Source organism: Narcine bancroftii, chromosome 1 (genome assembly GCF_036971445.1).
Source record: "Narcine bancroftii isolate sNarBan1 chromosome 1, sNarBan1.hap1, whole genome shotgun sequence".
Taxonomy (NCBI): domain Eukaryota; kingdom Metazoa; phylum Chordata; class Chondrichthyes; order Torpediniformes; family Narcinidae; genus Narcine; species Narcine bancroftii.
In genome coordinates, this window is record NC_091469.1 from 5,781,057 (window position 1) to 5,803,380 (window position 22,324).

At 40.9% G+C, this 22,324-nt stretch overlaps 2 protein-coding genes across 7 annotated transcripts in view; one reads left to right on the forward strand and one right to left on the reverse strand.

Annotated features, from left to right (window-relative positions):
- Positions 1-22,324, reverse strand: part of inpp5e (inositol polyphosphate-5-phosphatase E) — a 75,305-nt gene that overhangs the window by 14,367 nt on the left and 38,614 nt on the right. For 2 of the 6 annotated variants that reach the window (XM_069919833.1, XM_069919788.1), the window contains exons 1-6: positions 7,312-7,401; positions 4,349-5,359; positions 2,536-2,659; positions 1,970-2,067; positions 1,502-1,626; positions 454-573 (exon numbers count right to left, since the gene is read on the reverse strand). In XM_069919833.1, the coding sequence (XP_069775934.1) occupies positions 454-573; positions 1,502-1,626; positions 1,970-2,067; positions 2,536-2,659; positions 4,349-5,127 (1,246 nt within the window). In that variant the 5' untranslated portion in view covers positions 5,128-5,359; positions 7,312-7,401. The other 4 variants (XM_069919816.1, XM_069919825.1, XM_069919796.1 and 1 more) reach the window with 4 other exon arrangements.
- Positions 12,808-22,324, forward strand: part of ndufv1 (NADH:ubiquinone oxidoreductase core subunit V1) — a 35,481-nt gene continuing 25,964 nt past the window's right edge. Inside the window, exons 1-2 of the mRNA XM_069919855.1 lie at positions 12,808-12,886; positions 13,805-13,913. Coding sequence (XP_069775956.1) covers positions 13,812-13,913 — 102 coding nt within the window. The 5' untranslated portion in view covers positions 12,808-12,886; positions 13,805-13,811. The remainder of the gene's footprint in view (positions 12,887-13,804; positions 13,914-22,324) is intronic.

Consider the following 22,324-nt stretch of genomic DNA (forward strand, 5'->3'; position numbering starts at 1 on the left):
TACTCTGACAGCACCTTTCAAAACCACAACCTCTATCACCTTGAAAGAGGGTAGAAGGTCCAAGGGGACACCATCAGCAGTAGCAGGCATCCAAATAACATAGCATCTTGACTTGGAAATATGTTGCTGTTCATCCATTTATAATGGGTTTGAGTCTTGGAACTCAATACCTAGTAGCACTTTGTGAAGTGGTTCAAAGCAAAGGTACAGCAGCACCCTCTCAAGAACAAGGAGGGATGAGAAGATCCTGAAATTTAAAAAAAAAATCAGTCTGACCTTTCTGATTAAGCATTGGGCCATTAACTTCAACTCGATATGGTCTTCTACTTGTCTTTAAAAAATAATTACTGGCTTTCAAGGTGCAACCTCTGTGCTCCCTCTTCTCTAATCATAAGCGTTGGCATGATCTGATGTTCATTTGTTTATATTTGCCACAGATTCTGAGAAACTTACAGGTAAAATGAGAGGAAATGAAGAGGAAGGATGTCCCAAAAAAGGTGAATGAGATCCCCACAGCTCCTTTTGTCTTGATTTGGGAGATGATGCGAGTTGTGACACTTGCTTGTTCCACCTCTGAGGGAGGAACAAATAGAAACACAATAAAAATCTTCAAACACAATGATCTTTACTCTATTCCACCTTACGTAGAACCAGATCATTGTTTAAAAACTCCATTTTCCCAATGGATCCAGAGACAGACTTGCACAAGCTCACAGCTAGAATCTACATTGTATCTAACTCAAACTCTTAAGAATATTCCATATGTTGTGAAGAGTGAATTCTCTATCTAACCTGTGCATAGCTGTTCTGAGTGTTTAGAATACCACGTTTTTGTGCCAGGAGGGCTGTTTTAATTTCAGAACAGAAGATGAGTGACAACATTTGCTGGCATTTCCAAACACACAATGCATTAGTGCATCGATGTCAAACTGTTCAACACTTGTGGGGCATTATTAGCAACATTCTACTTCACACACATGACCTATTACATCACTGAAGCAAGACTTGGCCTGAGGGTAAACGTGTGCCTCAGCTTAAATAGCCCCATTCTATATGGACCATTTTTATCATTCCCAATTATTATTGATCACTCACAATTGACTGTACCCCAAACCTTATTGCCAATATCATCTGCCCAAACTATCCCTCATCCATTATCAAACAATGTACGAGTTAACTCCCCATTCTACCATCCTCCTACCCCAGGGAAAAATTCTCTCCTGAACCAAACCCTTATCTCTCACCCTGCAGAAACCTTTCTCTGTCCTACATCACACAATCCTCTCCCTAACTCTCCTCTTATGCAAATTGCACAAGGGCCAAAGTGAGCTAGATTTAATGCTTCAATTCAAAGACTGTTCATCTAATTCTGTTTCTGCCTGAACTGCTGAGCATTGTCGGCTCTCTCACATTTAATTCAGATTTCCAGCATCCATAGTGTTTTGCTCTACCATTATGTTGTTACTGAGCAGGGAATGGTCTTCAAGTTCTCAGCACTCACCTGAACAGAACCAGATGAGATCCCTCTTGATGAACATGGAGAGTTGCAGCACCCCATGTACTGCTGAGGACAGCAATACATAGTTAGGTCCCAGAATCTCTTGCAGGCGAATTTCCCACTCTCTACTTTGTAAATGAAATATGAAATTAGGTCATTCATAGTATAATCCTGGAAACTGGCCATTTCAGACAACTCTGGCTCAGTTGGGTAATCTATTACAGAGGCCCGTTCAGACTTGGAATACAATCCCCATCCTAATACCAGAAAATGCTTAAATACCTAGCCTCAAGCTGTGAAGGGAGATCCAGTGCCTCAAGGTTCGGGTCTAAACTCCATAAAGAGGGCTGCCTAAATTTATGTTTTACCAGAAATATGGGCCAGAGTCTTTGGAGAGGTGGAGGTGGGTAAAAATTAAACTGATTTGAGAAGGTGCAAGACAGTAAGGCTGATACATTCTGTTGTTATTACTTGTCTGGTGTTCCTTCCTGAATACCGATGGCGTACAAGTCATGAATGAGGTGAGAGTCGCAGGGCAGCAGCAGATCATCCAGTGTTTCCGGGAGATCCTGGGAAAGAGTGGAAACAACACTAGTTAGAAAAGTCTTGCTTCCATAACTGGGGTATGAGAAAGTAAAAACTTTCAGAAGAGGACAACATTTTTATGGGAAATTCCAAAGTGCTTTGTGTGGAATTTAGTATTCTTTTATTTATTTTCTACTAAATGCCCATGCATTTGCTTTCCAATACAATGGTAGAGGTGGGATGTCTCTGAGTTTCATTTTGAAGCAGGGCTTATAGCTATTTTACTTCTTCCTGCCTTAACCAAGGCCAGGAGGATTTGGATCTTTTTGCTTGGCACTCAGTGGTTTGCTGAAGCAAAGCTGGGCGATGTTATTGGGTCTCCAAACCTTCACACTAAAGTGGCCAGCTTGGAAACTATGCTGACTGGTCTTAATGCTGGTCTATATTCAGGCTAAAAAATTCTAACCCAGGTTTTTATCTTTGCTCTGTTTCTTAAAATGATATTTACTCACCTTCTGGCCTTGCATGTTCCAGGTGGCAATAAACACTCGGATCCTTCCATCAGGGAAAAAACGGTTCAATTCACTGGCTCCCAAAAGTGCTCTGTTGGCCAGGAGACTACCCTCCAGGTAACTCCTACAGAGGTACAGAGACATGAGTGCAAACATAAAACAGCCATAATGAGCAGCCTATCGGTTTTGCTGGGAGTATAGAGGGCTCAGGCCTGAAAAGTCGATTATATATCTTTACCTCTATCAATGCTGCAAGGCCTGCTGAGTTTCTCTAACACTTCCATGTTTTTATTATAATTCTGTGTACTTTTTGCCTTTTTCAACTTCTCGTAATTTTTCATGTGGACTATTTGTCCTTCCACATCATCAAAGTATTCACCCACCTTCCACTTTGATCCCTTTTTCAGGAGCCCGCAACAGTGCATTTTCTCACCAGAATTAAGCCTTCCTTTCCTTCTGTAACTGTGCAGAAAACCCATCACCTAGCTACAAAGTCATCTCATCTTTGTTTCAATTCCTTTTAAGCTCCCTGTCCTCTAAGGGATCATAGGAGCTGCCTCTTACCTAAAACATAAACATCATAAGTTGAAAAAGAATCAGGGAAAAGATTAACATCTTGAACAAAGACATTTTTTAAGTCTGGATCAAAAGAACTTCCTTGGCTGGTGCAGACATAAATCTGAGTGAAGCTCAAAAGTCTGCATATGCTGTGATTGTAGTAAAAACACACTCAAATGCTGGATGAACTCAGCTGGTCTATTCAGTGTCTATAGGAGACAAAGATACATTGCTGATGTTTCAGGCCTGAGCCCTTCTTCAAGGAATAAGCCAGAAGCAGGAAATCTCAGAAAGTCTCAAAATTAAACAATGGGAGAGGAATCCAGACCAACAAAAGGTGTTAATTGGATATGATAAGGGACGATGTAAAAATTTATCATGTTTGTGCGAAAGGAGATGGAATGGAGAGACAGATAGGGAAAGGTGATGGGGGAAGGGGAACTTTTAACAAAAGTCAGAGGTTGATATTAATGCCATCTTGTTGGAAGGTGCCCAGTCAGAAGATGAAGTGTTGTTCGAGGGTCCACTGATACCTGCTCATCGAGTTAAGGGTAGTCCATCAATGCAGTGCAGGTACCTGAGAACCTGGTGGGAGCCAAACAGAAAGACTTGGAACCAGAGCTGGAATCCACATGGTGGCAGAGGCAAGTAGCTAGGAAAGACGTAGTTGTGGACATGAATCTACTCTATAGTTTGATCAGAACAAAACTACAGGCCTTTAAGGTTTGGGTAGTTGGGAAAGGGCTTACTCCAGAGTCAGGAGAAAGGGGATGCTAGTAATGGAATCTTACAAAACACTTGGGGAAAGGACCCAGTTTCAAAGTGCAGAGCACCAATAAAATGATAGAATGAAGTGACATGATAAATGGAAGACCAGAAATAAACTGACTGCACAGAAAACCAAGAAATAGTAATGCCAATTCCTAAATAGCAAATGCCTCTCAGTTTTGCTGGGGGGTAAACATTGGAAAAAAATACTGGGAAGTATGTCTCTTTTCCTGAAACAGGATCTCACAGAAAAGACCAGGTGCCAGTACAACTCGTTCAATAAAACAGCATGGCAGTCACTGCCCAGTGGTATAAACCTCGGTCTTGCACTCAAGTCACTGTTACATGACTTGAGCCTCCAAGGTGAGAATCCAACCAATTAAGCTAATGCTGACATATTAAAATCCTAAAGACTATTCGCATATAAAAGGATTTAGCATAAAATAATTCTCAATTTTTTTTCACCCAAATTGAGGAGATACTTTACCTGTTCCGAAGATCCTCTGAACTAACAGGAAGCAAGATTCTGCTCGAAGAGGTCATAGAGAAAGAAGATTGATTTTCCTTGGTCCCTTGGGTTTGAGTCAAAATATTATTGTGCTGGTTTGACAACTCGCTTGTCACATGAATATAATCTGCATAATCCACGTCGATCCGATTACTAGTCCTTAGTGCTGGCGACTCCATGTTAATAGAAATTGGGGGTAGAGGCTTAGTGTGTACCACTGGGGGCAGCCTCTTCCTACCCAATGGTACTGTTTTACTATTGGACTCGGAATCCAAATGGGTGATGCTATTCCTGTATTCTGCCATGCTGTTGGCTGACTGACTGTTGTTACAATCTCGCATGCTGCTGCTGCTACTGCCACTTCGTGACAAGAGTTTCTGGGAAGCCACTGTGGATCTCCCCTGGAGACACGGCAAGGAAGAGCCTGAGAGATCCCCAGAAATGGAGCCACATGATGAGTCAGTGTCGATTGGTTCAGAAGAACTCTCCTCACTGTTTGTGAACTTTGCCTTCTGGTTGATCTGCGTGTTTTCCAGCGAGTGTAGACGCTGCAGCTTGCTCTGTCGAGGAGGCTTGGGTTTCACTGGTGGTCTTGGGGTGAATCGCGCCTCCATTCCCTGGACCCCATGGCCCAGCTCTTCAGGGGGGTACTTCACAGTGTCACTGAGGAATGGAGTGGACTCTAACCAGGCTCTGCTGTCTGCATTGGTGATAGAATAGGAGGTGCTGTGCACTGGCAGTTCAATCTCATCACCCATTCTCACATAACCATTGGACTATGTGGCAAGCAAAATATGTGCAGTTGCTAGCTACCTGATGTAATGATTTTTCTAGGTTTGAAAAACAATTAAAGGTGCCCTATTCCAAGTGTTAGTGATCTGATGTGCAGGCTGTTGCATTCTATAATTAATGTGGAAGACCGAGGCGAGATCAGCAGCACAAGCAGATATAATGATATCTCAAAGCTCCAGGGATGCCACACGACAGCATCTAAAGTAAAACAAACAGAATGTCAGTGGGAAATTTGGAATAGATGGGCTTAAATCTAATCATGTGACATCTTATAAAAACACCTTCAAACTCAGAAGCGAGTGATCATTGCAACATGGTTTGCATTTTGGTGATTGACCAACAAATGATTCCCAGGACATTTGACAGGGTGAGGAGATATATCATTGATTGTGAAATTATTCCTGATGAATTGGCACGTAATTAATATTGATGTTTCATTGAAAGAAATTTAAATCTTTGGAAGAATTTTAAACATCAAAACTGAGTTAAAAATGGGCATAAAATTCAGCAAGCAGAATCAGTTAAATTTCCAAAACAATGTCCAACAGGCTTGGTATATAAAATACAGCAAACTGTCACCAGGAATTCGCGCTGATCACGTGATACTCTGCTAGCCTTTCTGTTGCTTTCCACTGGAAGAAGCTGCCCACTTCCAGATGCTTGTCCTTCTCACCATTCCAAATAGCTCAACCAATGGTCTCATCACATCAGAGGCTTTGAATAGTGATGCTATTTTCAGCTCCCAGACCCACCTTTTTGTTGTCTGTCCAGCATCACCCTAGTAGACATGTCCAGATGGGTAATAATGTATAGTCATGAAAGTCACCAGGGTGCCCTTGTTCCAGGTTGAGAAAAAGACTGGAAAGGACGGTGAGGAACCTGACCAGAGTGGAGGGGCTTCGTTATGTAGAAACATTAAAATAAACTGAAAATGATCTCCTGAGCATAAAGAATGCAAAGGATGAAGGGATTTGATTGGGTGAAAAAAGAAGCCATTTCTGCTGACAGGAAGGTAGGAGGGTTATGTAAGTTTCTTAAATTGTCTCTAGGCTACGTGTAGAGCTTGTCAATTGATTGTTCTAAATTGCTGCTCGTGGCTCTTGGGAAACTATTAAATATTGAAGAGTTTAAACTAACGAGTTTACATTGATAATTAATTTTTACACGGGCACCTCCACCAACATTTTACACTAATCTCCATAAGGCAAGGTGAAAACACTTGCTCTGGAACTTATTTGCAGAAGTTTAGAAATTCCAGATCTTTGGATTAATGGGGCAATTAAATTTGAGGATATCCAGGAGACGAGAACTGGAATGAGGTTATTAGGGTGAGAGGCCCTTTGCCTCTCTATCAAGTTAGTTTGGCCTGTGTTTTTGTTCAATTAAACGGTGTAACCCTTCATATTCTTGTGCCTAGGAAGGATGAGTCTTTTTAAGCATCTGAAAACAAATAATGTGATAACTGCTGTGATATAGAGAATTTAGGTTAAAAAGACTTAAGTTAAAATGTGATGATTAATCATAAACAGGGAAGCCAGAACGGACAGAGAGTTTACTAGCAGTCAAGGACAGAAGGAGCTGCTGAATATGTTTTTTTAAACCTATCTTTTCATGGTCATAGTGAGAGACATGCAGGAGACAAAGGATTGATAAGAAGTGTGAGAAACAGAATTCAGTGAATGTAGAGTTCGCAGCGTACGTAACGAACGTGATCATTAATAATGCAGTTATACTTAGAATGCTTTTGTAATACTAACCAATTAAAACAGTATTAATAAGAAGGGGAAGGGCAAATAATAAGGGTATAAAAATCAATGCACTGTATGTATCGGGGCTTAACTGGTGAGAAGCCAGTTGAGTCCAACTCTGCAGACTTGTAAATAAAGCTTGTCGTGTCATCAGTTTTAAAGAGACTCATGTGTGAGAAGTTTTATTTCTGACAACTGCTATGTTCTCGGCCACCCGAGTGGATGCGCGAACAGGGTGAGACGGAGCGAAAAGGGCCTGGAAGCAGACGCTTGGAAGCGGCTGCCCAGCCCAAAGGGACTGAAGTCTGACCGGGTGTCCGCCTCGGAACCGCACCGGCCCGGCCGTGTCCCGTCCACCACGCCGCCATTTTCCCTGCGAAGGCCGTTGGTCTCCACACGTACCGATCTGGAGAGAGGGAGTGCGTCCCCCGGTCGCTGCCATGGTGACTGGGCGAAGGAAGGGGGCGGGTGTTAGTGGAACGGAGACGCCACCTTGCCTCGGCCATCCAACACGCCGGCGACGCTCGTCCTCCTACCAACTCGCCGCTCGGGGTCCTGAAAGATCCAGCGACCCTGAACCACACGGCCGGAGCGTGTCGGAACCTTCCGACGCGGTGCATGTCGGGCCGGTGGAGGTCTCGCCGCCAAGTGCTGGAGTGCAGCGTAGCGGCCCTGGGAGGGAGGGAGGCCGAGCCGATGCTGAGGCAAAGGGCGCCCATCTCGGTAAAATGAGCCGGCAGCTTTCGAGAGAGACTCAATGTTGCACGGACTCGAGACGTTTGAAGCCTGGAGTGGGGTGAACGGCACCAAAGCCCCAAACATCCCATCTGCTGGAGGAACTCAGCGCGTCGAGCAGCAGGAACAGGAGAAGCATTAGCCGCTTTCAGGTGGCCAGAAGCCGCCTATTCTACCCCAATGCAGCTGTCGAGTGGCCACCTGAAACTGGAGAACCCGGCCAGGTTAGGTATTTTCTCCGGCTCGGAGAATCCCCCCATTGCACCTGAAAGCAGCAGTGGGACTACGGCCACGATGCCACAGAAGCTGGCGTTCGCTCTGACACTGCTCTCATTCAGCCGGCATGTTCAGGTGACAGAAAGGTGTCTTCTCCGCGGTCATCTGAACGTCCCAGCTGCGTCTGTCGGCGCATTATCTGCATCCAAGCACCGGAAAGCAGCTACTGACAACGATTCGGACTGCAACCCTTCGGCAGGGCTGTTTTCTCCCCCTGGTCCCGCTTGAACCGCTGACTTTCTCTGCATATTGTCTGTGGCTCCAGATTCCAGCAAATGCAGTCCTCCCATGGGTCTCCTAACTTCGATATGGTTGCTGACCTTCCAAAAGAGTCCCCAGAAATCAAATAATCCCATTTTATATACACTGAGTAAATCCTGGTTTGAAGGTCGGGAAAACGGCACATCTGAGCACCAATTGCAAGTCGTCGGAAATGAGTTTTTCTTTGCATTCTTCAACTTCATCCTCAAACACTCACCTTGTCTCCCAACATAATGATCAACATGAATGTGTTTTTTGTGTATGGTGTGTGCTGTGACTGTGTGAGAAACAGAAGTACCTTCACAGAATTTGCTCGAGACAAAGAACTTTTATTACAACAATGCAAAGTTGGGGGCTTCCCCTTACCCTGGGAATACACACAGAGACTGGGGCTCACCCAACTTTTATACATTTCATTTCAGTACAGAGATACCTTCCCCCCAACATTCTTCTGCCTCCTGGATTGGTTTAGCATTAGGTAATTCTGCCCACGTGGATTCTAACTTCTTCTCAGTTTATGTGTCTTCCTGCAAACTTGTTAGCCAGAGAAGTATCATGTCTTTGTTCTTCACTCATTAATCAATCCCTAAGACTTGCTAAAGCTATCTACTTGTTATCCTGTTTTGAAGATCCTTAGTTTATTACACTTTTACAACCCTTCCTCTCATTCCAGCATCCCTTCACCCTGATTTAACCCATAATACTTCATTCTTAATTGGCACTTGCTTGACTCCTAACATTCCAGTATCCCTTCACCTTAAGTTAACCCATAATACTTTATTCTTAATTGGTACTTGCTTCCAGTATCTCTGGACTCCTAACATTCCAGTATCCCTCACAACTGTTTTAATATTTTGGTTTTATGGTCAAATAAGTATCAAGAATTAATCATCACAAATATATAAAATAAATGAAATCATTGATACAAATCATATCCAAATTTTCAAAAAGACCCCATTCCTCCTCCCCAAACAAAAACTCCTCTCAAAAAGAAAATAGAAATTAAAAGAAAATAACAAAAAGAAAGGTAATAAAGAAATAGAATGAAGAAACGAAGAAAATAAAAGATAGAGGAAAGAAAAAGGAACTGTTGGGATCTGGAATCCAAAAAGTCCATGTTTTTTTATACCTAGATCTCAAATGTGGGAGAAAAAGGAATAGAGAATTCAAAAATAGTAATAGGTGCCTTAAGTATTCAACCCTGTATTTGCAAAAGTGGGTGCTATACCTGTAAAAACATTGTATTTTTTCCTTAAATTGTAAGTAATTGTCTCCAGGGGAACACAACAATGCATTCCATCGGGCTATGTACAGAAGGGAGTCAGACTTCCACGTAACCGCCAATGCCAATTTTAAGAAATTCTAATTTGTACTTGGGCAGCCTCATTTTAGGTCTCATGTCCATATTATTTCCCTGAAGAAACAATTCTGGACTTTGTGGCAATTACTTCCCGATAATATGGTTTAATAAAATTCTTTGATTTTCCCAAAAAGGTTTCAGTTTAGAGCATGACCAGGTAGAATGTAAAAAGGTATCTATTTCTTCCCCACATCTAAAACATACATCAGATATATTAGAATTTAATTTATGCCATTTCTGCAGGGCAAGATATAGCTGATGCAAAACATTATATTGCACCATTCTACATCTTACATTAATTATATTAGTCATGCAATCATGACACAAATTGGACCAGGTCTTATTAATATTCAAGTCTGATTTCCATCTTTGTTTTGATTTATATAACTCTCTCTTCGGAATGCCCGATTGAAATAGAAAGTACTTTACTGATGTAAATTTCTTTGTGATCCCTTTTTGAATTAGAATCTCCATTTCACTGCATTCTGGTAAAATCATGATCAGTCCTTGTTCATTTCTAAAACAAGGTCTTAATTGAAAGTAGCATAAGATTGTATATTATGGATATTGTATTTAGTTTTTAACTGTTCAAATGACATTAATTGCCCTTGAACATAGCAATCATCTACATATCTGATCCTTTTATGGGACCAGGTATGCAGAATTCAATTATCCATAGTTAAAGGAATTAATCTATTTTGAATCAAGGATGTTTTTGGAGTTATCTTTTATATTGACCCAATTAAATTGTTTAATTTGTGCCAAATATTCAAAATATGTTTTATTAATGGTGCCTCCTTTCCAGCAGCAGAAATAAATCTAGTGTTCCATTTGTATATAAAGTCTTCTACCGCTCTCTTTCTGACTTTGTGCAGTTCAATTTCCACTCATGAAGGCTTGTCTCTTCCATCAAAGAGAGAAGTGAAAAGTTTCATCTGGGCTGCCCAATATTTAAAATTTGGGAGTTGTAAACCTCCCATATATTTTCAAGATAATTTTTCTATGGAGATTCTAGCTAACTTACCTTTCCAAAGAAAATTCCTAATTATTCAAGTTTTGAAAAAAATTCTGTGGTAATGGTATTGGAATAGTCTGGAAAAGGTATTGTAAATGTGGGAATACATTCATTTTGTAACAGTTCATTCTTCCAATCAATGTAATTGGGAGAGTTACCTATTTATTTAAATCTTCTTCATCTTTCTTAAGGGAAGTAATTAAATTTATATGAATTTTTTAAAATCATTATCTACTTTGATCCCCAATTATTTGATCTGATTTGTCAGTCATATAAATTGTGTTTTTCTTTTACAACCTGTATAGTCCTCGTCCATTAAAAATATGATCTCACTCATTCCAATTTATTTTGTACCCAGAGACCCTCTCATAATCTTCCAATTGCAAGTGCAGTCTTTGTAGAGAAGTCACAGGTTCTGTCAGATATATTAATACATCATCTGCAAAACTGATGTTCTGTTCATCTTGGTTCACTCTGAACCCCTTAATGTTTGGATCCTGTCGAATGGTTTCCACCAAAGGTTCTATGGCAAATACGAAGAGGACTGGAGATAGTGGACATCCTTGTCTACTGGACCTAGATAGTGGGAATGTCAAAGATATTTGACCATTGGTCACAACTCTAGCCTTTGGTTCATTATATAGAGCTCAAAACCAAATTATGAAATTTTGACCCAATCCAAATTTCTCCAGTACTTTAAATAAAAAGTCCTATTCCAATCTATCAAAGACCTTTTCTGCATCCAAAGTAACTGCCACACTAAGTTCACCTCTTTTCTCAGCCAAATGAACTATGCCAGTAATTTTCAACCCTTTTCTTTCCACTTACATACCACTTTAAGTATTTCCTCGGTGGAAAAAAAATTTTGAAAACCACTTTTTTAATTGTACCTAATTGACTCATTATGTGCACAATTTCATAACTCCAAGGCCATGAGAATTTTTCTCAAGCAAAATATTTCAGGGACAATTGGGTCGAGAGCAGTGATTCTCAACCTTCCCTTCCCACTCACATACCTCATAAGCAACCCCTTACTAATCACAGAGCACCAATGACATAGGGATTTCTTAAAGTGGTATATGAATGGAAAGAAAAATGTTGAGAACCACTGAATTACACTAACCAGACTTGCTACATTATCTGCTGACTGCCTTTTCTTCACAAATCCAGTTTAGCCCTTATTTTGCTAATCTATTTGCCAAGGCATTGGCTAGTGTTTTATAGTTTGTATTTAACAAGGAAATTGGTCTATATGATGACAGTTTCAATGGATCCCCATCTTTTTAGAAATCACCATTATTATTGCTGTTGAGAAAGATTCCAGCAAAATGTGTGATTCAACTGCCTGATTCAATACCTCCATAAAAGAGGCATAAATAAGTCCTTAAATTCATTGTAAAATTCCAGTGGAAAGCCATCTTCGCTGGGAGATATTAATATGTAATGAATTCAATGCCTCCTCTCTTTCTAATTGATTAAAGGATGCATTCAATTCCATTTGCTTAGTCAAATCTAAATTAGGCAAAACCAAACATGACAAATTAACATCTCTTTGTGATTCCAATTTATATAATTTAGAATAAAATGATTTAAAGGTCTCATTAATTTCCTGTTGGTTATAAGAGATCCTATTGGTTTCAAGAAACCTGTTTTGTTTTCAATTGCCATGATATAACTTGGGAGAGCAAAAGAGAAGGAAAAACAGTGCCCCTATCAACATCCTTCCCTCTCTTCCCTTCTATATCTCCCCCTGCTCTCCCTCTCTTCACCTCCCCTCTCCACCCCTTCTCACTCCCTTCATTTTGCCTGTTTTACCTCTCTTCCCTTTCCACCTCTTATCCTCCATCTGCTCCCTCTCTATCCCTCCATTTTCCCCCTCTATTTTCCATCCTCTCTATTCTCCCCTCTTCCCCATCACTACCCCCTCTCCCACAATATTCCCTTTCTTCCCCTCCTTCTTTCTTTCTCTTCACCCTCTCTCTCCCCTCCTCTATCCCTCCCTGCCACTCTTCAAGATGCCTTGGCAGCCTTCAGCCTCCGCTCATTTGCCCCGCACCAAGATGACGGGAGTCGCTTTCACCCTAGATTTTGGGGCTAATCTTTCGCCCTCGTCATTTTCCCCTTACAAAGATGATGCCCCACCTCATCACACCAGATTCTACACCATTCCATCTTCCGACTCTCAATATCAACATTATATAACCATCCCTTGAACGGGTGCTTGCCCCGAACAAATATGGCCGGCTTCAATCACGTGTGCCAGCACCGTTTCCGGTTCCGGCTGGAGAACGCTGTCGAGGTGAAGGTGAATCTGAGGAGTGAAGGCAGGGGTAGGTGGTTTATGAGGGTGTAAGGATATGCATTGGGTGAGAGAGTTAATGGAGGGTTCCTGGGAAAATGTGGATAGGTCTCAAATCTGGGTACGTTTACTGCAACTTTGTTATAAGACGGATGGACTAGTAGAGAGATGGCCGAATGTCATGCTGGCCAGTATAGGGTGGAAGGGCAGAGGGCACTTGAGGTGTGATCCAACAGGGAGGGGACGACAGGAAACCACCTGGCTTCACCAACACCAGCTCCCCAAAGAGGGGGCCAGCACAGGAGAAAATGCCGAATGGGGCAGTGGGATAGGACCAAGACTGATGGGCTGAAAGGCCGATAGGGCTTGATGGGTGGGACATAGACAGGAGGTCCCCTGGAGTAAGGGCAAACTGTCCGTGGCACTTTTGGATGAGGTGAGTATCGGTGGGAGAGAATAGGGATGTGCTGAATGACCTGTAGCTTAGAAACGATGGGCAGAAGGGCTTTCGGGATTGACTTAAAGGGGAGGGGACCTGGAAGGTCGAGTGCAGGCAAGCAGTTAAAGGTTTTCTTATGAGGTTTGGGTCGTTTGTCCGCTGAGAAGCCTCCACTCGCCCCTTCTTCATCTCCTCCCTTGCCTGTCACCTCCCACCCCCTCCTCCCCACCACTGCCTCCTTTCCCCCGTCCCACTTTGATTCCTTCCCCCCCTCGTCACCTCCTCCACTCACACCCCCCCCCCCCCCCCGGTCCCGCAGATCCTCCCTCCGCCCATCCCCTGGCTTCTTCCTTACCCCTCCCCCAGCTCCCACTTTCCCCTGTCTCCCAGCTCTCCCCCCCTCATCTCTCCCACCCTGTCTATTCAAAGGACTTGATGGGGGGTGCACGAGGAATTGGTATCTGTATACCCACTGACTCTTCCCTCTCTCTCCCTCTCTGCTTCCCTCAGGTTCCGAATGTTGTCTTCTTTGCAAAGCCTACGCAGGGCATGGTCTTTCTCCCCCCTCTCAGTCTCCCCTCGCCTCCTGAGATGGTACAACTCTGCCCCAACTGGTCAGGTGAGCCTCCCCCCAATCCAGCAGGAATCCCCTCCTTCTAGGGTCTTAGGAAGCCCTGCTACGTTACCCTGGTTTACGAGTCAATGGGATTTGGAAAGGCTTTGTTGCCTTCACTCATTTTATATAGATATGCTCTGGTGTTTTCTCCTTGTCTGGGCAAAAAGGTGACATGTATTAATAAACCTGTCACCCTTCACTCCAAAGAAAAAAGTCCTAGCTCTGCTAACCTTGCCTCTAAGACACGCTCTTCAATCCAACTAATATCCTGGTAAATTTCTGCACCCTCTGCTTGGCTTCCACATCCTTCCAATAATGAGATGATCAGAACTGAACACAATACTCTAAGTGTGATCTCACCCAAGATTTATAGAGCTGCAACATATGACCTTACCATATTCCTTACAGTTCCTCTAAACTGTGCTTGTATGCGTGCACACATACGTTTTGCAGCCAGTGCATCAAGTACATTAATGTGCACACAAACGGTTAATTACCTAAAATAAAATCTTAACTAAATACATTATTTTGTAGAATGCAATCATTTTTTTTAAACTTTATTTATTCGTTCAAAAAACAAATAATATGACATATGCAGCAGTTAAACATGAACATGAACTTTTTTTTAATATATATATAAGAAAAAAAAGAAAGGACCGCCCCCCTTAAGCCAACTCTCCTAAGGAGAGCCATAAAAAAAGAAAAAAGAATATTAAATAAAAAGTTAAATATACCTATTGAAATCTAGTCAATATTAATTGAAATGTAAATATTCTGAGTATAACAGCCACTTATTAATTAAAAAATTATAATTATTTGAAACATGTAATTTTTTTCCATTATTAAACAATATTTCATCTCATTATGCCATCTATTTGTATCATATTTGTATCTTTCCACGTACTAGCAATACATTTTTTCACTACGGATAAAGCTAAATATACAAAAGCAAGCTGGAACTTATCTAATCCCAAACCTTTCAGAGGTTGCAAACTACCCAATAAAAATACTGTTGGATCTAAAATTATTTTAATCTTATACAGGTATTCTAAAAACGATTGAATTTTCTTCCAAAAAGATTGTACATGAATACATAACCAAATAGCATGAAAAAAAGTTCCAACCGTATCACCACATCTAAAACACAAATCTGATTCATTAAAACCATATTTTTTTAATTTTTCAGATGTCAAATATAATTGATGTAAAAAATTGTAAGTAATCATTGCATAATGTGCATTTATCAATCTAATTACACTATCATAACAGATATCTAACCAATCATCTTCAGAAAAAATAAAACCAATATCCGCTTCCCATTTAATTTTAGATCTATCCCAACCCTTTTTATCCATACCATCCTGTAATATTTGATACATAGATGAAGTATAACCCTTCTCTGGTACCCTCATAAGAAAAGTCTCAAATTTAGTCATTGATAATAAAGAAATAAAGAGTTCTTATCAATACCAAATCTTCCCTCATCTGATTAAAAGATAAAAACTTACCCTCTTTAAAACAATTTCCCAAATTTTTCACACCTTTAAATCTCCAATGCAATAAACTTTGATTATGTATTGAAAAATAAATAAGTTGATTATTATACAACGGAGTCAAAGCCAATAATTTACCCCAAGAGCTTATCATTTTATTTTTCTTTATCCATAACTTCATTAAATGTTTTAGTATAGGCACATTATATTGTTGTAACAAATTTATATTCCACCTAAACAAAAATTGATGTATTTCAAATTCAGAAATACTTGCCATCTCAATTTTAGCCCAACTAGGAGGCCGTACCAAATCCATCAATGAACTAATAAATTTAAGTTGGGCTGCTTCATAATAATTTTGAAAATGTGGTAAACGTAGTCCCCCTAACTCATATTTCCAAGTTAATTTATTCAAAGCTACTCTCGAAAATTTACCCCTCCATAAAAACTCCCTAACCATTTTATTCAAATCTCAAAAAAAAATGATCAAGTAAATACAGAATAGATCGAAACAAATATTGTATACACGGAAAGATATTCATCTTAATTGTATTTATCCTTCCCATTAAATTAATAGGTAAATCTTTCCATTTAATCAAATCAGTTTTAATTTTTTTCATTAACAGAGCATAATTTAATTTATATAAAGATTGATAATTAACACTCAAAATTATACCGATATTTAATTCGATCAGTCCACTTCAAATTAATAATATTAATGAAGAAGAATATACATGCCCAACCCAGTCCCTTTTTCTTCACATTCAAATATGTTTCCTTCACATTCAAATATGTTTCTTGTGAAATCAATTTTCATTTTCTTAATATACGCCAAGACTCGCTTACGCTTAATCGGACTATTTAATCCTCGAACATTAAAAGTACCAAACCTCAACTTTGACATATCTAGTATGATTACTAAATACCAATAATATCTTTATATAAAAACCCAAATCAACATATAGATATAGCCCTCCAATAGAAAAAAAATCACAAATTGAAAACTAAAAAAAAAATAAAAATAAAAAAAGAAAGAAAAAAAAGAAAATTCCCCCCCCCCCCCAAAAGAAAACTACCAAAAGGTAGTAATTCCCTAAACAAAAATTGGGTGTGGGTCACCCACCAGTGGCTGATGACTAGTAAAAAACTTTATCCCTCCCCAGCCAAACAGTTAATAACATCAAAATATAATAACAAAAGAAAAAATTAGAATAAGAAAATTCTTCTTTTCATCCAGAAGATTCCAATCTCGAAGATCCCATTTCAGAAGAAGGTAGACTCTTTCCATTCCCGTTTTTCCCATTTCTGCCATTGCTTCCGTTTCCAGAGCAACCAGATTTTTCTTTAGGAGATAATGGTGGACTACGTCTTTGTCCTCTTATATCTGGCAATGAATCAGCAAAAATCATTGCTTCACAATCAGTTTCAAAAAAACACCTTCAACGCTGCAGGGTAATGAAAAGTAGACTTATAACCTTTACGCCACAAAACTTCTTTAACTGGATTGAATCGATGTCGACGTTGAATGACCTCTTGACTCAAATCAGGATAAAAAAAGACTCTGCTATTCTGAATCAATAATGGGGTTTGTCGTTGTCTCGCATTTTGTACTGCAAGTTGAAGTATTGCTTCTCTGTCCAAATAATTCAAACATCGAATTATTACCGGTCTCGGTGGTTGACCAGCTGAGGGTGTTCTTCTTAAAGCTCTCTGGGCTCTTTCCAGTACCATCCCCCAGAGAAAAATTCTTGCCCTAATATTTGCGGAATCCAATCTTTAAAGAAACAAAGAGGATCTTGTCCTTCTATACCTTCTGGCAAACCAACAATTTTCACATTATTCCTTCTGCTTTGATTCTCCAAGTAATCTATTTTTCTTTCTAACTCCTTCTCACGTTCTCCTAGTTCTATGATTGATTTTTCCACCTTCAACACTTTTTCTGTGCTAGAAGTCACTTGTTGTTTACAGTCCAAAAAAGCAGTCTGAAATTTTTTAAATTCTTCATAAGATGCATCCACACGTGCCTTAACCATATTTAATTCTGAACTCATACCAGTATTCATTTGAACCATTTCATTCATTTGAGATGTCAACAAATCCATTCCAGGTTTTATATCAGCTTGAACAATAGCATTCAATTGCATACACTGTGATTCAGTAAAGCTCAGCTCTGCTCTCTCTGACATAGTGGCAGAACAAGGTAACTGCAGCTCCTGCTGCAACTCAATAGAAGGCATTTTAAAAGTTTTACTGGGGGTCTGGACTCCCAGTGACAGCACCCCGACTTCCTCAGGGGGTCGCCGCTGGTCTCCCCCCGCATCTCGTTTTTTCATCAATTCACGAAGAAAAACGATTTCTTCAGATTGAAATGCTACCTGATGCATTTCCAACAATGGAGTCATCTTCCTGCGTGCTCCCTCCATTGAAATCGAAAGACTTTCCAAATCGGGATCCACTTCTTGGGAACACGTACCTTCTTCCGGAGAACGGGTAATTCCAGTGCCATCCTTCATTTGGTGAGCAATAGATATTTTTTCAGCCCCCACAGGCAATCTTTGGGGTTTAGACAATGAAGAGATTGAGCCTGGGGGTGTATTAAGTTGTCTAGGCCCCAAATCTTCAGTACTTCGAAAATGTAACTTCTTCTGAACTTGAGGTTTAGTCTTTTTACCATTAGTGGCCATAATAATTTCTTAATACTTTAAACTAAAATTTAAAAAGTTTAAACTTGAAAACAAAGAGTTAAAAAACAGGTATTTAAAAGTCTGGCCAGAGAGGTCGAGATTATACGTCTAGACCACACATGTCAAACTCTGGCCCGCGGGCCAAATTTGGCCCGCGATATAATTATATTTGGCCCACAAGATCATTTCAAAAATGTATTAGAGGTGGCCCGCCCTGCAGCGAGAGCCGATGCTGTTTTTTGGTAATGTCACCCCCACCATCCTCCCCCTTCATTGCACATCCTTCCCTACCCCCTAACTATCCCCTCCCCCCTAAAACCACCCCCCTTAAAAGATGGCCAGAATATTCTCAAAAAGGAATCCAGAATGGTAAAGTTCCACAAACCTTCTGCTGGGAATCCTAACAACCCCCGGGCATCAGATCCACGGGACGCGGAGGGAGCAGGTTGATCGTGCAAACTTTGAGAACGGGGAAAACAAAATTGTAACACGAGAAGTCTGTCGATGTCAAGCCAGTTGGAAGGCTCCCCGCACAACCAGTCACTTCTCCCACCTGTCGAGCGGTGCGGCGGATGGGCGAGCGCCTGTGATTTCCTGTGTTGGCGCGACGGGCATGGCAGGCTGCACACGGCCCCCGGGCAGCGCGAGCCCTGCGTGACTGGCACCGGACGGCCCTTCCACAGCGCGAGCGCACTTCTCCTGGTCGCCACGGCCTTCAGCGCTTGCACCCGCGCGGACCCCAGGGATGGCTGGTTTGGCCCTGCACGTGAAGGGAGAGATGGTGGCTGAACGCAAAGGCTGATCGGCAGCGTGGTGGGCCTGAGTGGGTGGGTAAGCAGGGGTGGGCAGAGGGTGTAGGTGAGGAGTAATGGGCAGGGGAAGTTATGGTGGTGCGAGGGGCAGTTAGAGGGAGGGATGAGTAGAAGGAGGGGTGGATAGGGAAGAGGTAAAAGGGGAAGGGCAGGGCGAGTAGGGGAGTGGTGATTAGAGGGTGAGAGATGGGTAGAGGGAGGAACAGGTTGAGGGGAGAGGCAGTAGAGGGGCGTGTATAGGATGGGGTGTGTAGAGGCAGAGCGAGTGGAGTGAGGGGTGAGTAGAGGTTGGGTAAAGGACTGGTCAGGTAGAGGGATGGTGGGTCGAGGGTGAATAGAGGCCTAGAGCCTGAGGAGTGAGCAGGAAATGCTGAGTCCTGATGCAGGCCAAAATGGACACAGCCTGTGAATGCTGACTACATCTCCACAGGAACCAAATAGGTTTCCCTCAGGTCAAGCAAAGGGTGAACTTGAGCTACCTACTCCTGACCTGTAACATTATCCTCCTAAAGTTATATCCTAAAGTTTAACATTACACATGTTGAAAGAAGAGAAAACATGCAGATGTTGAAAATTTTCAATAAATATTTAGTTCGGCCCTCGACTTAGTCCAAGTTTTTAATTTTGGCCCTCCGTGAATTTGAGTTTGACACCCCTGGTCTAGACTCTACACCATCTTGCCACGCCCCCTTAATGCAATCATACTTGTATTATATTAAAACATGCCAATACAGTTTTATTAGCCATATGCCAAACTTATCTTGAAACCATTTCAAGATTACATTTGCACAAGCATTCAGTGCGCAAGGACCCTAAGGTCTTTCTGTTCTTTCAAACCATTAAGAATTCTTTCATTAACCATGTACTCCAACTTCAAGGTCAACCTTCCAAAAAGTTTCACCTCATTCATCTGTATTGAACTCCATTTGCCACTTCTCCACTTAACTCCCATTCTGTCTATTGTCTGTTGTAACCTCTGACAACTTTCTATATTGTTCACGATACCTCCCATCTTCCTGGATCTTCACTGACCATCCCTCCACTTCTCTGAACAACTGTCTATAACCTGTTGTAACCTCCCATAACCTTCTATGCTGACCACAACACTTGTAACCTTCTTGTCATCTCACTGAACCTACCTCCACTTCTCCCTCTCACTCCGCATCCTGACTGTAGCTTGTTGTAACTGCCTACATCACCTTTCTGATGTATCATTGAATAAATTAAATGTAAGGTTAGCAGAATATGGTTCAGTATCGGGTTATAAAGTTAATGTTGATAAAAGTGAAGTGATGCATATGGTTAATATGGATTACATGCAAAGTAAGAAAATGACAAAATTTAAATGGAAAACAGAAGCGATTCAATATCTAGGATTAAAAATTGATAGAAATTTAAATAATTTATTTAAATTAAATTATTTACCATTATTTAAAAAGTACAAGATGATTTAAAAAGATGGAGAGATTTACCAATAACTTTAATATGGTGGGTAAATTGTGTTAAAATTAATATTTTTTTCTAAAATACAATATTTGCTTCAACCATTACCCACTCCTAAACAGTGATCAGAGAATTTTTTTCGAGATTTAAATAAAACTGTAAGAAAATTTATTTGAAAAGATAAAATGCCAAGAGTAGCTATGGAGAAAGAGGAATCACGTGATGGAGTAATGGCTGGTCGGGAAAACCAGCCCTCTCCAAGAAAATAGGAAAAAAGTTAGGAAAAAGCAAAGCATAACAAAAATAAAATATAAAAAATAGAAGATAAAGATACAGAGAAGAGAAAGAAGATGGTTCCCAAGAAGCAGAAAGTAAAAGCAACTGGAAAAAAAGTAGAAAAGTCGCCGAAGAAGATAGAAGAAGGCCTTAACTGCACGAAGGAACAGGCCGCTGTGGTGGTGAGTAGCGCCCGACCCTCGAGGTCAGTACCTGACTTGCGGAATCGAGACCCACCAGCCGGTGCACTACAAAAAACAAAACAAAAGTGTGCAGTGCACAATTAAAGGAGAAAGAGGACACCGGCAGCAGAGGAGTGGGCTGTCACAGAGCGAACAGCTGAGGGACGCCCAACACCAGGGCGCTCAGCTGGAGGACGAGGAAGCCAGCAGAAGAGGAAGCAATGAAACAGACGAGGGAGATAGACGGAAGGATGACCGACAAGAAGATCAACGTCAGGAAGCACAACAGACGAGCAGCCCAGGAGGGGAGGACCAGCAACAAGAGGCCCGACAAAGAGATACAAGCAGTTCATCAGGAAAAACAGAAGAGACACAGACACAAAGAAGAGAAGAAGACACAAACACAGATGCAGACACAGAAGAAGACGAAGAAGAAGACCAAGATCTTCACAGAGAAATAGAAGGTAAAACTGATGAACAGAATATAGATAAAGTATTTTTTGAAGAACAAATGAGGTCACTAAAAGAATGGTTATGGTTAGAGTTTAATGCAATTAAAAGGAAAATGAAAAGAACAGAAGATAAAATGCAAAAGTTAGAACTGGTAATGACAGAAATAGGGAAAAGAGTAGAGAATGTGGAAGAGCGGGAAACGGCTGTAGAAATAGAAGTAAATGACAAGAGAAAAATTAGAAGAAAGTGACAAAAAAATTGAAGAGACACAAGAGTTGTAATCTCAGAAAATTTATATTTTGGATATCTATAGAAGGCGAAACAACATAAAAATAGTGGGCCTGAAGGGGGGTGAAGAAGGCACAGACGTGAAGGAATTTATAAAAGGATGGATCCAAAAGGTCCTGGGAATGACAGAAATGCAGGAAGAAATGGAAATAGAAAGGGCACACAGAACATTAGCTCCAAAACCACAGGCACATCAAAAACCAAGATTCATCTTAGTAAAATTTTTGAGATACACGACAAGAGAAAATATTCTGGAATGGGCAAGGAATAAAGTTAGAGAAGATAATAAACCATTGGAATACCCAGACATAAGTTGTGAACTCTTAAAGAGGAGGAAGGAGTTTAATACAGCGATATAAATTTTATGGAAAAAAAGTTACAAATTCATATTAAGACATCCAGCCGTGCTTAAAATATTTATACCCGGGGAGCTAAACAGACTGTTCTCGGATCCAGAGAAAGCACAAGAATTCGCAGAACGTTTGCAGCACAGGAGAAGAGATATAACAAGAATGAAGAACTGTGATAAAGTATATATAAAGATGTAAAAACAATGTATATGTAAAGAACTAAAGAGGGAAAAGAGAAGGTAAGGAAGGGAGTAAGGGGGAAAAAAAGAAGAGAGAGAGCTTTGTTATATGTGTTAATTAAAAAAAAAGTGTTTTCTGGAGAGGGCTGGGTAGAGGGGGAATAACCGTCACTGCAAAGTCAGTTGACGCTGTGAACAAGGTCACAATCCAAATGAAAAGGGGAGTTGTGGTTGCCCAACAAGGGATATGGGCA